The following is a 15,676-nucleotide window of genomic DNA, read 5'->3' as shown; positions in this document are numbered from 1 at the left end:
AAGTATTGAGCATGATCAGGGATGTGAGTGAGTGTGATCAGCAAGTATGATCAGGTAGCTGAGTGTTGAGTATGATAATGGAGTTGAGTATTGAGTATGATTGATAATGGTATTCATCTGTATGTGGAAGCTCCATATCAATTACTCGAGACTTTTACTTTGAAAATTCAACAACATCTGCAAAAATCTACAATTCCATCCTAGTTTATACCCACGAGAAAACAAAGTTTGTGGAATAAAATTGACTACTAGCTACGCCAACGCATCGTGACTATACTTCTCAAAAAAGATGTTATACGTTAGATCCTGAATAACTGGCGAAATATGAATTTGATACTCACTAAATTTGGACCAAATGTAGCTGAGTTTAATACTTTTTGCAATGTTTCCAATTTGTTGGATCTCATTTCCTGCATTAGGTGTTGTGCAATAGACATTTTAAATACATCATTTGCTACTTTTGCACCCAAAAAGGCCAAGTAGGTTTGAATGGGTGTTACTCGTCACCAATCTAACTCTCAGACCAATGCATTATTTATTGCTTTGAGGGTCTCTGGATGGTGTACCATAGAGGTCGTGGCTAATCTGACAAAAACCAACAAACTTTCACATTGCATCACCCTCAGCACATCAACACATTCATGGGTGGATTATTTCTGTGGTCTGAGAGTTTGATTTTATTGATCAATGACACCCAATTAAACCTACTCGACTGCAAGTGCTTTTTGCACAATTACGAATCCAGTAATGACATCTGACAAATTTGGAAGTATTTATCTCAGCTAAATTTGATGAATATTAATCAAACTTTGGGGCAGTTTTCAAGATCAAAAGTATATAGTCATTTTTTGTGTCACCCAGTAGTAACACCAAAATGTATAAGGCGAGCTTATCTATTTTTGGTATAAACACCAACGCAGGCAAACACGTAGGCAAAATCGACTTCTCCAATTTTAGTTTCATGTGTTGAGGAGGCGAGGGCGACATCAATAATCCGTGGGTGATGGCTATATTTGGATGCAATGTTCATTCATGAGTGCAATATTGGAAAAGTGTTACTGTGACAGTCACGTGGCTTTATCACTTAGAAAGTTTGCTTTCAAATTTTCTTTCCAATTTCTACGTGTAGCAGTTGATTTCGGAGATGATGAGGGTGTGGGATATTTAATATTCTGCTCACATGTGCTGTAGATATGTGTGGACTTCATTAAAGAATTTATTAAATTCATTCGGTGGACTTGTACTGTTCGACCTATTCTCTTTACTGGACCGATTCTATGACACCCAATTCATTCACCTGTGTGCGTTCTTCTTTTGACATGTACATTGTATTCGTTATTTTGTTCACTACCAGAAAGGTGTGTGCATTCACAATAACTCAGCAGTTAAACGGGTTGATCATAGGCACCACCATTTTGACTATCAACTTGAAATCCTAAAGCAATTTGAACTCTTTCAAAACAAAGTGAAGACCAATTTCAAGGATGGGAGTCAGTTCTTTCCTTTCCAGAGAACATACTCCCACCCTTTCATCTTATTTTGTAAGAGTTCTGATTACTTTAGGATTTCAAGTTCTAGCAAAATTGGTGTAGCCAATTAATGACCAACCCTTATGACGAAAGTATTAGTTGTCATTTACTCAGTTCCGTTTCCGTTAACCATGGTGGGCTTCTGCAGTTTTGAAATTTAAATTTACTTGTGATGTTTAAAGGGGGACAAGAGGCAGGAGCTAGGGAGTCAAATTTTTCACCTTTTTTAGTGACTGATGTGCACAATTCAGGGCCTGGGTTATGTTTCATTCTGCATTGAATGTTTTCCTTGTACAAGCGGGAGCAGATGTGCTGTCAGATGGGAGAGACCCCTCATTCATGTTATTAGCGACTTTTTCTGGCCTACTTGGCTCCGACTTAGTCTTGACCTACTTGGCCTGTGCATTCCTTTTAAGGCTGTCTGACATTGGTCAATTTGACCTACTTACTTTGGTTAGTAAAGGATGCTATTGACATCACTGGTATTCCAGCTTACAAGAAGATAAACAGCCTACTTCATGACCCCATTTGATACAGACAGGGCATGAAAAAAACAAAGACTTCAGTACATAACAATATGTTTTTTAATCAAGACTATCATTTAGTGCATGATATCCATGTCCTTTAAGATTTTTATTACAGCCCTGGTAATTTCTTTTACTCTGCATATTGCAACATATCCATTATTCCATACTTCTTAGCAATTTGAATAATAGTCAGATATGTTGGTTTTGTTTCCCTTTATTCTGTAGATATTGTACAACCCTGGAAGAGTATAATAAGGAGTTTCATTAAAAAAATGGGCAGACCTTTGATTTGCAACTTCCTTTATCATAAGTGGTATTTTGCTGTTGGTGCAATGTGTAATATTGCACAGTTCTTTCTGTATCATACAATAAGAAGTGTATTGAGCAACATCATTTTGTAATGGATTAGCACTGGCTTGTTCCCATTGTTACTATCTTCCTATTACAGAAAGACAACTTGTTTTTTCTGTCTTTGTGCTGATGTCAGGGCTGTTTGTCAATTGTACCTATATTAGATTAGATTAGATTAACTTGGATGAAGTTGTTGACATATCAGTCCATCTATGCAGAGCATCACAACTTGTTGTAGATGAAGGAAGGATAATATTCACTTCGTAAACCTGGCTCTGGACTTTGGTGTCAACGTATCATCATCGGGGATGCATGATTTGAAGTGCTTTTGACGTATCGGTCATGACAGTGTTGCCGTCATGAAGTCGATCATCTTATATCTATACTTGGATTGTGTGCTGATGTCTTTGAAATATCCAGATAGCTTCTTGTGGATATGGCTCAAGTTGAAATTATCGAAACGTGTTTGGAAAGCGATCAAATCACAGTCCAGTCAATCTACCAGTTCACCCTGACTTGGGAAAGCAAGAGCCTGCTCAAATGTGCCTGCTGATGCCCCTAAATTGTGTTTGAAGGTTTGCTATGTAATTCCATGTAGCTGATGTAGTGAGAATCGGTTGTAAGGGCATTCATGTCTCTCTATAGGGGTAGTTGATATCGCTCATTCAGTTTTTAAAGGGGAAATCCTGCTTGAGGTCAAGCCATCACTTAGCTTCTTGGCTTTGTAACGGTATGCTACTCATGAGTTTCTCTAAACAGAATCGGAGAATAGATGCTTACTTAGGAAGCCTGATAAGAAAGGTTCAGGAAGTGCTTTCCCGAGATATATTTCTAAACAAACAATCAGAATTCTGATATCAATCAAGTCTTTAGTGCATTTTCCTGGCTTCAAAATATTCAAACAAAACTGAACGTGAAGTCTGACAGGTATCAGAATGAACCACTTGGTATACCAGTAGTGCCTTTACAGTTCTCTGACAATTTGAAATTTTGTTATTGAATTTAAAAATTTCCAATTGCGTAGAGTACTGAATATAAATTTCAACATTGACATAATGTAGACGAACATACAAACACTATAAATACGAAGTTTAGCAAATTTGCCTGCTTGATAACTGCACTACGGTATTGTGTATAACTGCATTTCTATTTTCCTGAGCCACCAGTAAATCCTAACAGCGTTCCTCTTTAGGAAACCAGTCATGAGTAAACACTTCCTTCCGAAAAGTTACAGTGCCCACACAGTTCAGATTAAAAGGCTTGATCAAGTCACTTTCACTCACTTTTGCCTAGAATTGATAATTAAATTCTTCTTATTTCAAAGTGGTCCTCAAAGTGTGTGGGACCAGGGATATATCTGACCCTTTTATAAGTCAGGTACTTCATCGAGAAAAATACATGTGCTCATTTGACTGTAGCGTAGGTGAAAGTTCTTCCCACGCACAACCCATCCATGAGTTACCCGATATCAGGATTAACCTTTCACGTTCGGCAAGATAGGAAACTTTCTCGTGTTGTGTGATATTTGTTTAAGCAAAGCAGTTCTTTCTGTGACTCTGACATAGTGGGTTATTGGTTTTTGAGAGTAACATACTGAGGTAACGCACTTTGGTACTTTGAGGCTGGTTTAACATTTCCAATAGAGTTGTTTTAGCGGAGGAAGGGGTTGATGTTCTAAGGTTTCAGTCTGACGTAGGTGTTGATCATAAAACAGGGATGAAAAAGCAGGACAGCTTTTGAAATTTGTTCTTGCTGAAAAGGCAAGATCCTGACCTTCCTCTTCAATGCACTAAATTTTACCTAAATGCCTCCCAACAGAAATAGTTTTCCCTGGTTGCCCTGAAAGAAAGTGGGTGTCTATAAATCTAAGACCTAAGACTCTATAAAACTAAGACCCAACTATAAAACAAAGACCCATAGGACTATAAAAACTAAGACCCAACTAGTAAACGAGGACCCATAGGACTATAAAACTAAGACCCAACTAGAAAAAACTAAGACCCATATGACTATAAAACAAAGACCTTCACAGAATTTCGGAGAGGAATTTAGATTTGTTTAACTCTTAAGGTCTATGTCGCATGACAATACATTGCACAAATTTGACCAGGTGGATGCTGATAGGGGCTTACATCACAATATACCTGAGTGTTAACTTTGGACAAGTGTTTTGTACTTAGGCCACACCAATTTGATTGTTTGGATAGCGGGCGAACAGCCTATTTTTTCTTGATGTTGATCGGTTTATCTGCGTCGGCCACAGTAACATCATATACATTGATAGTTTAATCTCAGTGTTGACTTAAAGGTGATGTGAGTCTGTACTTCACCAAATGAGGGCGAATGTCTCAGGGGTTTGTGTGCAGAGCTGGAGAAGCAAACATTAACCCCTGATTTCCTCAGGGTGAGTTTTATATCCTGTGATTGAAACATGTTTGACAGAAGTCATGTTATTTCAAGCCGTTGGACAAGTGATGCCCCCACACCCATTCGTTAATCCATTTGATATGCCAGAATTTTTCAAATGCTCATCCATTGACTGCTTCTAAGTTCACTATTAAAATGAACCATTTGCCAGATGACACTTTCTATATTTTGTATCGAAATAAAAGCGTAAAGTTTTTCTTAAAGGTGCATAATGATGGAAAATGGGGGTAATCTAGAGTCCTCATCAGCAGAACAAAAAAATTAAATAGCCTCACATTGGAAAAGCAGCTTAGCATCGTATTTTAACACAGTAACTGTGACAATGGTACGTGGAAGTCGAGTGGTCGTTGCTAGGCCAACGCTTTTAAACGAAGGACAAGTTATCGTGGCGAGGACTATAAACTACAGTGCTTACAACCGACTTAGGCATAACTACGGCAACCGTGATAAGAACAAGGTCCGTGGGTTCCTGGTTAGTGTGTGTACCGCGCCTCTTCACTTGTTCGGACTTGGATTCTGCCGGAGGAAAATGGAGAGGGAACAATGTTACCCGCTGACGGAACTTTATAATAATGCATATAATGAAATCTTATGTCAGGAGTTCCCTCTTGGTGATGCCCCTATGTTACCCAACAATAAGTAAGTGAATTGGTGTGCACATTGATTCAATATTGTCCTCTCTGGTGTATCTGGTCCATTTAGGTGATATGGGTTAGCTGTTGTCTACAGGTATTTCATACATGTTTGTTGAACATTTTGTGGTGTTAGATGACTTCTTAAATTCATGTAATCAAAGTGTGATATATCAGTCAAAAATGCATCTGTTACAGTTCACGTCACAATTGACATCCTTCCTGCTTCGTGTCAGTTACGCGCAACATACGTGCGTGTTTTGCGCCAAAGATGCACCAGTGATGCGCTTATCTCTCTGTGTTTCACGTGTGTTGTCCTCGAGTTAAGGGATGCTGATTTGGACGACTAAGGCCACAAAAAAACATTCATTCACAAGTTGAGAAGTTCTTTTCAGGTTTTTGAACTTTCCTTAATACCCTGTCATTGTTTTCTTTCTCTATGCTCAAATCTGTTGTTAAGACGCAGCCTACCAAATATTCTCGCAGCCTACCAAATATTTCCGCAACTCCTCGAAGACTCTTGATCCTGAGTTTATAGCTCTGAGATGTGATACTTCAAGTCTCTTGTTAGCCGTTATTGGATTTGGGCTGCTTCTACTCTGAGGAAATGGTGCCAGCCACACAGCAGCTAAGAAATAAATTGGTTATTATTTTTTTACACGTGGTTTCCCGGTATCATTTTTGGTGACTTATGGTTTTTAAGATGAAATGTGATGTGCTGTCCATTTTATGGCTATTCCTATTATTCACTCCTCTTCTGGGAGAAATTGGAGATTCAGTTTTATGATATGCAAATATTTGGCTTATAGGAAAGATCATTGGTGGTGACATCCATTGTCGAAAACTGTTTCCATCTTTCAAAATGGAAAAGTTCCATTGGTTAACTGGGTGCTTCCTAAGTTGGGGTATGGGTTGTTGGTGGCAAAAAATTGTTTTGCATCTTTATCTTGGGCACATATTATTCTCTGACAGGTGACATATTATTACATTGCGCTGTGTCATGCGACGTCTGGGGTGTTTCATCTATTTTACGACCCAGACCATTTAGTCGAGACTGAAGAGAGTTGATTATGTTACAGAAGATATATTTAGGTATCCTTTAAAAAGTGCCCTCTTTCCAGTGGGAATGATACTTTATTTCTGTACAGAAATTTTTATGCGACAGATTGCGAGTTGTCTTTTAAGCTTGTATCATGACGTATGGCTAAAGCAGCTGAGTCCTGGCTCACTTGGCCTCTTGTTCATTTTAACTAGTTGACTGTGTGTAAGTAAAAAATAATCTGGATAATTTGTTTCATCCATTTTACGACCCAAACCATTTCGTCGAGACTGATGAGAGTTGATTATGTTACAGAAGATTTATTTTTTTGTATCCTTTAAAAAGTGCCTTCTATACAGCGGGAACGATACTTTATTTCTGTACAGAAGTTTTTATGCAACAGATTGCGAGTTGTCTTTTAAGCTTGTATCATGACAAGCAGCTGAGACCTGGCTGACTTGGCCTCTTGTTAATTTTTAACTAGTGAACTGTGTGGAAGTAAAAAATAATCTGGATAATTTGTCCTGCCTGCAGCTAGTTCCAAAAAATGTTATCTGTGGCCATGGGGTGCTGATAATTCAAGGGTGCAACAGATATTATTAGAAACAAGTCGGAGATAGGTTTGTGAGTCAGACATTCATCTCAAGTAATCTGCAATATTTCAAACGAATAGACACCGACAACTCAATTGATGATGAATCAGAAGAGGCAAGAATGCCACTGGTGCTCTGGATCAGTTATTGCCAAGAAGTGAGAGTCATAAAGAGGGTGAATGGAATTTTTGTTGACCGTTGAGGTTACGTTGCCTGCAGTACACATCCTACAGATACTTTAGGGTCTGAGCAAGTGGCTTTTAAATTCTGATAAAGATTTTCTGAGGCATTTATGTTCTTACTCAAGGATACCGGCTTCTGAATGTAGGGGTGGGGACATTACATGTACGGAGGGCCATATCCTAAACAGGGTTTCTGCTGGGCACGGGGTAGGGGAGGGGGTAGACATACCTCCTTGGCTGAGGAAGGGGATATCTTCCCCCTTCTGTGTGCTTACAAAATCCCAAATTGATTATCATGTCCTCTAACTCACGGTTCCCAACCACCCATTATCTTCATGTAACATGAAGTGTCCTCAGAATCTTCGTCATGCGAGGTCAAGGTCATCTACTCTCCAAGGTTTCTCCGCGTCATCTGAAGGACCATTAGTTACTCAATGCTGCTGATAAAACAAATGAAATCATCCAGTCGCCATCTATACCACTAAAACTGTCACATGCATATTCCTCACCGCTTGTCATAATGATGAGTAACCAAGGCGACACAAGTTTCAAAAATGCTATTACAATCTTTATCGATGGAGAAGAGAGCGGCAACTTTAAGCAGCCAGTTTTATCCGTGGAGCGATGCCAGTCCTTTTGTTGCTGAAATATGCCTCACCATGTGCATAAATAATGCAAAATAAAAGTTATGGAGCAAACAGAAAAATCACGCCGGGATCGTCATTCGGTTAAATTCAGTGCCCAGTCTGACTCCAGTGGAATTCATTGACTCGTCATTTGTCATGGATTCGGTGTCATATCATCAAAGGTGGAGACATTTTTGAAAATTATATTCATAACCACTAGTGTAATGTCATAGAATGTTTTATGATTGCCCAATGGATTCTAAATATCCTGGCTGGATTGCTAAATAAGAATGGATATTCACTTTGGAATACTTTGCAGGTATAATATTTTGACATTGTTTTCTGATCAACTTGTGAATTTTTTTTTAAAATTCATTTTCTATCATGTAGTAGCAGTTAGTCCAGCTTGTGTGTTATCTGTACGGAATGGTTCATGGAACACATGAAATGTGGGGTTCGATCATGTCGGATTCATTCGGTATCATTCTGTATGCATGCAAGTCTGAACTGTTTTGAAGTTTGAAGCATCGCCGATATTCAAACAAATGTGCGCTTTAATACGGGTACATACAGTCCAAATCATAATTGACATCCCGTTAATTGTGTCATTGATGTGCTACATGTACCCAGCGTGTAGGTCACACGTAATATATGCGAAACACAGAGAGATACATATAAGCACATCACTGGTGTGTCATTGGTGCACAACTCACGCGTATGTTGCACGTCACTGGTGCGAAACAGGATGGATGTCATTTGTGACTTGAACTGTTTGAAGTTAAAATCTGAAGCGAATGATGACATAATGGTATTTGGTCGATATAAGGGAAACTCTCATAGTTTCTTGATCATGTTGATATCAGAAATAAATCCGTTTATCTCAGAGCATGTCAAAGTCTCTGTTCTCTTGGATAGGGATGATATTCTTTTCAAAGGTCTTGAATGCTGCAGAAAGTGCTCTACATATTTTTGCAGTAGGATTAAGCAATTTCAATAGGATTTCTATAAAAGTTGGTAAAAATTGATCTCAGAAATATCAGTGTTCTATCTTTGAATTATCAAAATTGTTGGCATAAAAGTAGTCGGCAGGTTGTACCTGACAAACACACACTCTGTTGATTAAATTGAGGGTGGAGACCAGAAATCACTGTCCAGTTTGAGGCCAGTTCTTCATTTCCCATTTCTTGGTTAGCAGATGCCAGGTTCTGATTCTTCAAGATGGTAATTGTAGAGCATTCAACATCGATTAGTTTGCACGCACCTGATAGTTGAAGAATATTGCTTGGTCTGTTTGTTTTCTCTAAGAATGGGCAAAGCCGTGCCATATGTTTTACCTTGAGATCTTCGATTTCTATTCCATTGGTAAGCTTACATGTGTATGAGCAGAAGGTGAACTCAGGCTTGCTTGAATGCAATAGTTAACTGTAACCCTAAATGTGTTACAAGCCTAATATTTGGTTGGTTTTCGTGGAACGAAGGGAAAAGCACAAATTTTATAGTGACATGAGTATGTTCAACCTTTTGGGTTTTATTATCCACAAATATATCCATAATCACAGAAATCTACGGCAATATCATGCAAAGATGATCGACAGTAATATTTGCATTTACCTATTAGCCTTTGACCTCAGGTCATCCACATGCTCCACTCACATGAGTAGGCAAAATAAATAAATTGTAGCTCTCCGTTTTACAAAATGATGCTGTCATCCAGTTTTATTTTGAAATATCAATTATGTTTTCCAGTCTACGGAAAGGGGGGGGGGTGTATGAGTATTTTATTTCTTTTCCAAATGTAAGAGCGGTATGTGTTTCATTCAAGCTTGGTTTATTTGCCATGTTCTATGTGCCGGCAGCTTTAGGTTTCTCATATGTTTTCTCTCAAAGTCCGCTGCATTCTTCCCATGGATGTCTTGGGTCAACTTTCACCGTTATTGATTCCCTTTGTTAGCTCAGTGCAATGAGGCACCAGTTGTTTTAACAACAACTTTAATCCCTTGCTGGCTTCCCTGAACGACTGCAACTCCTTTCATGCAGCATTGGGGTCATTACCATCGAAATTGCCCGGTAAAAGGCTCCTAAAGACAGTTACCTCTTGTGTTGAGGATGAATGGTGTGGATTTGGTGGTGAAGTTGAAGAACCTAGAAGTCTCATTGGTCTAGTTGAAGCTATTATTCTGGTGACAAGATGGTTGGGTTTTGAAGCATTAGTCACCAGAAAATGGGTCTTAGAGAGGAAGTGGAGCCTATTCTGTCGATAATATATAGACTGGTCAGGCAGGCAAAAGCCTCAAATGGTGCCTCTTTGATACAACTGTATTCAAGGGGATGAGATTTCCAATAATGATAGACCAGCCCGTATTTTTGTGACTGATGAAATGGAGGGTATGAGGAAAGCATTTCACCCCTCTGAAAGTTTGAGAAGAGATTTGTGAAAGTTTACTTTGGCCCAGAACTGGACTGATCGTTGGGCCCCTTGATATTGTAATTTATATAGAATTTGATTCTCTTTCACTTGCTGGCAGTTCCAGGTCAATCGGACTAGTAGTAAGCAAGCTATCAGCAAAAATATACCACTTGCGGTCAAACCAATAGGCTACTGAAAGGGTTGATATTGCCTTCTTGATGCTGCAAAATAGTGTCATACTCTAGTGGCTTCATTATTGAAGTTTGTTTTTTAAAAAATATATTGTATTACAATACTGTTGCATGTTATTACGGATGTTTTAGGGTACATGTTGTGTTGTTGGAATAGTCCTGATTGCGGAACATTGTAGTTGACTGTTCATTCTAAACAATCATGCTAAAGAAAGACAGAAAATTCAGTCCTTACTTGCAGACATGTACTTATGACTTGCCTGCAGTCAATAATGCCCCATATATCATGATTTGTCAATGCCCCTTTATATCACCAGTGACTGATGAGAAGGTAAATGCCGAGAATGATGGAGGGGATAGCTGCATGACTCAAATCCTGCCAAAGCCGTTTTCTGAGCTTGTGATTGGTATTGAGGTAGGATCAGATTTTATGGCTGGTGGAGTTTACACTTGAGTGACATAATAGGCAATGAGGATACTGGACGTGCATAAGGGGGAGTTCATACGGTGTGACTATAATCTGTTGACGAGGAAGGCACTTAATTGGAAGAAGAAAGGAAGAGAAGAAGAAAAAGAGGTTAAAACGTAACTTCTTCCTCGGAGAATGATACATGAATGGCATCAGTTTGGCAATTATGTTATGCTGGACCATTCAACCCACTATTGTAGTAGTGATGAACATTGTGCTGCTTTGTGATTTAAGTCTGTGATAAACAGGCAATGATTTTGTGAAAACAAGTCCGTAAGAAGCTGATAACATGTTTAAGCATAAATGAGGCCCGCGGATATGACAGACGTCGGATTCCTGCTTGGCCATTACATGTAGGAGATCAATCTACAAAAAATATGCTGTCATAACTCCTAAGATAAATTTGTATTCACAGTGACTTGTGTCACACTGGTTTGCCTGTATAAATTCATCTGGCCTGTTATTTGTCTCAGGTAAACATGCTTGCTAGTTATCTGCCAGTCGGGGATAGCCTCTGGTCACAATAGAGGTTCAGGCTTCATTCGTCTGGCTGCAGCTGACTATCACTGATGTTGAACTATGTTTTGTTGTCACCTGTGTGAACAGATTTCTGTTGGTCAGGGGTTCATGTAGCAATGCCAATGGAAGCTTTAGTGATTCTCCATTCATAACAGCTGTGGACAAGATACCCACTTTAAAACCAATCCCTCCTTTTCAGTTGGGTGCCGGTAATGATTTTCCTTGTTGCACAAGTAAATTTCATGTGAATCTTGCATTTCACAAAATCCCTAATACAATGAAAAATTTCATATTTTTGCACATGATAGTCCTGTTCTTGTAGGCCTTGACAGAAAACATCCTAAGCAATATCTGTTTGCCAATTAAGATACTGGGCAATATGTATTTTGTCAGTTGACATCCAGATCAGAGCAAAGCTTGACGGTGAAAGCCATACCTTTTTTCCCAACCAACATCCTGTGCAATATCTTATTTGTCAGTTGCCAGTCATCATCTTAAAAACCAATATCTATGTTGCCGAGCAATATCTATGTTGCCAATCAACATCCTGAGCAATATCTATATTGCCAATCAACATCCTGAGCAATATCTATATTGCCAATCAACATCCTGAGCAATATCTGTGTTGCCAATCAACACCCTGAGCAATATTGTTATTGCCAATCAGTATCTTGAGCAATATCTCTGCAACCTACCATCCTGAGCAATATCTTATACTTCAGTTGCCAGTCATCATCCTGAGCAATATCTATATTGCCAATGCTGCCTACCAACATCCTGAGCAATATCTTAAGTTGCCATTCATCATCCGAAGCAATATCCATGTTGCCCGTCATCATCCACGCAATAGCCATGATGCCAATCAGCATCACAAGCAATATCGACAAGATGAATGAATCTAGTACTGATGAGCTATGTAATGGCCATCATTATAGATAAGCTGCGGGATGAGTTACTGCCTCTTGTTTAGTCTCACATCCATGGAGCCAATTTCTTGAACTGCTGGCCGCTTACTAATTGTTCATTCCATGCAACAAGTTCATTTGGCTTAGTTGATTTCTTTCGCTAAGCCCGATCAAGCCCACCTCATGTAAAGGCTGGGATTGAATTGATAGACGGTATTCTAGTGTATTACTGAGGAATGCCAATTATTCAGGATAGGCTTACGTGTGTCGGGTCAAATCTGGTAAGGGCAAAAGATCGGAAGATAGATGCTTTTCCCTGTTCATGATGAGCTGATGAAATGATTGCATAGTGAAGGAGATGATGTGTCGCTTTTTCAGAGTATAAGGTTTGTTGGTGTTGTGGATTATGACTAAAACCTTTGCTCTTGGATTTCTAGTCTTCAAGGTAAGGATCTTGATTCCCCTTGTTGTCTTAATCAATGTCAATTTTCAGTTTTCTGATGAACTCTAGGGTGTCTCCAGGGTGTCATAGTTAACAGCAACAAACTACAAGGAATAGTGGTGCTGGGTCTCATTTAAATAACATTGTAAGCAAGTAAGGTGGCTTGCCCAAGATCATAAGGAAAGTATCTATTCATTCTTTTAATCAACATCTTCCAATTTATGTATTTATTTGGGGAATGGAATGGAAACATGTAGGGGCTGTTCCTTGCCTTTTTTTGCCACTGTTTTTAATACGATGTTTTTATCAAAGTAAAAACTATTTGATGCTTCGTTGAAATACTGTTAACGGCCAAGTTTTCATGAACGTTTTATTTTCATGTATTTCGTGAATAATCTTGATTCATGATCCATGAAATTTTGCATAAAAATGAAAAGGCACAAAGGTTTTGTGGTTTACAGTCCAGCTACAAGTTTAAAGTTGACATCTACTTTTATTTTTAAAGATTTCATATGTTATATAAGGATGCTGGGTCTCGTATTCTGTGAAGGTTAAGGTTTGATTCTAATCCATCCAGTATGATACAAATGTATTCCAGTCCATCAAGGTACATATACAGTAGAACCTCTCTTAGCAGACACCTCTCTATTAAGGACACTAGTTTTGGTCCCAAATTGGTTGTTTCCACTCAATTCGACCTCTCTAATCATGACACCTCTCTATTAAGGACAGCACCTGTCATTCCCGAGCTTGTCCTTAATAGAGTGGTTCTACTGTATGCCTTTTACAAAAAAGCATCAATTCGCTTAAGTCTCCTGTATTCTTCAAGTAACAATACATGAGTTGAATGCGAGTCACTTGGGATGCTTGAAGCTCTTCCGAAGCTATTGTCAAAGGGAAGATCAAACGGGATGCACTAATCTTGTTAGGTTTAGAATTCATAACAGGTTATTGTGACAGTTGTCACAAATGCTTCCAAAGAGATTGTACCTGATCCTTTGTTGCTATGTTGCATAATCTGCCTGGCATTGTCGGCTGTTACGGGGTTAGTATAGAAATGTCTTCATTTTGATTCATTACGGAGCAAGAGTGTAATACTGTGATAGAAAGTGCAAGATAAGAAATCATAGCATCGTCATTTGATGCAGTGTTGCGTCATGGTGTGCACTCTGCACTGTTAACGACAATCTTCTGGTGTTTGAGGTAGAAGCTTGTTGTACAGAAGTGATTTCATTCTCAGCAACAAGGCTCATTACATTGTTGCTGTAACAAAAAATGCAAGATAAGGAATCATGGCCTTGTCCTTTGTGGCAATGTTGGGTGATGGTATGCACTCTGCATTGTCAATAAAATTGTTCTGGTGTTTAATGTAAAGGTTGTTGTACAGAAGCGATTTCATTCCCTGCAACAATCATCAATGTTGCTCATCAGTATTGCTTTAAGAGAAACAGAAAAATAAGAAATTATGGCCTCGTCCTTTGTTGCAGTGTTGTGTCATAGTATATGCACTCTACATTATCAACAAACTTCTTCCAGTGTTTGAACTAAAGCTTGTTTTATGGAAGCAATTTCATTCCCCACAACAAGCTTGATTGTTAACCGAAAACAGAATAATGAAAAATGCACTCGGCATTGTTAGCTTCTTCTGGTGCTCGAAGTAAAACTTGTTGTACAGATGCAATTACAATCCCTGTAACACTCATGATTGTTTGTTGTAACCGAACATTGAAACAAAAGAAGCTTCATAGCTTCCTTATTTTCAGTCTATGATGTACTCTTCACATGGTTACCGAAACTCTTTGGACAAGAGCCTAGTGCAAACTAGTTGTATTATTCTATCATGCCATTGTCTTCATTGTATTTGTAATAAACATTAAGGTTTACAAAGACAATCAACTTAAAGATTTTCAAATACAATCAACTTTGGCCACATCCAGACCAGTCCACTGACCAATCTGGCTGTGGCCAAAGTCGATTGTTGGCTGAAGCTGGCACTTTGGACCCAAAATTTGGCTGTTTTCAGTTTGATGTCTTGCTCATCACTATGCAATAAAATTGAATCTGTGCAAAACGTAACATTTTTGATAAAAACGTTCTAAATGGATGTAGGTCCCTTGGTGACTTTTATAATAATGTGTGCAAATTTGGCTGTGTTTCTTGTAATGCACACATAAAACATCGGCCTTTACCAGGCACCTCCCAGTTAAGGCTGCTCAGTAAGTTGGAAGGCCTGCCTTGAATACGCAATGATTCTTGGTCGGTTGGGGAACTGCTTCTCAATGATGATACATGGAAGGTCCGATGAATAAATCACAGTCGATCATCTTCATTTCTGACCTAACCAGTTATCAGTAGCCTATGCTCCAGCTATAAAAATTCCTTTTGACTGATGAGATAAAACTGATTGGTTCCGCCACCATGATTGAGATGATTAGAACGTTTTTCATTGCCAGGGATTTTGAAATAAACAATGATTGATAGATAAAATTTATTTTTAATGTTAAAGTATTTGATTTATTTATGAAATCAGTGTGGATTAAATTTTGTGATTTGTATAATGCCTTACACAACACCTTGTGATGTTGTTTCTACTCCCGACCACTTCTTGAATGCATTTCCTTTAATCAGCCCTGTCAGCTTCGAGGTGGTTAGTTATATCATGTGCAGATGGCAATAGTGGAGCTGCAGTATCAAGTTTGAATGATTGAAGGGGAAGGTTACAAATGTTCTTCTAGCAACATGAGTGAAGGCTTGCAAAATGGGGCAATTTCTTTGAACCACTGGAAGATTGAGACTCAGGTTGGGTAGAGGAAGGTGGCCTTTGGAGGTGAGGAAGG

General features: G+C 38.8%; 1 protein-coding gene across 9 annotated transcripts in view; it reads left to right on the top strand.

The window, feature by feature from the left end:
* The window catches only part of LOC135488774 (caskin-2-like), a 172,037-nt gene that overhangs the window by 40,617 nt on the left and 115,744 nt on the right, over window positions 1-15,676 (top strand). The window contains exon 1 of one of the 9 annotated variants that reach the window (XM_064773610.1): window positions 5,325-5,473. The exons of 7 other annotated variants lie outside the window; for them this stretch is intronic. In XM_064773610.1, coding sequence (XP_064629680.1) covers window positions 5,364-5,473 — 110 coding nt within the window. In that variant the 5' untranslated portion in view covers window positions 5,325-5,363. Of the gene's footprint in view, window positions 1-5,324; window positions 5,474-8,166; window positions 8,226-15,676 lie in introns of those variants that run through there. One more of the 9 variants, XM_064773640.1, reaches the window with a different exon arrangement.

Source organism: Lineus longissimus, chromosome 1 (genome assembly GCF_910592395.1).
Source record: "Lineus longissimus chromosome 1, tnLinLong1.2, whole genome shotgun sequence".
Lineage (NCBI taxonomy): Eukaryota > Metazoa > Nemertea > Pilidiophora > Heteronemertea > Lineidae > Lineus > Lineus longissimus.
Note: the sequence above shows the minus strand (reverse complement) of the source record. Positions and strands in the feature narration are given on the sequence as shown.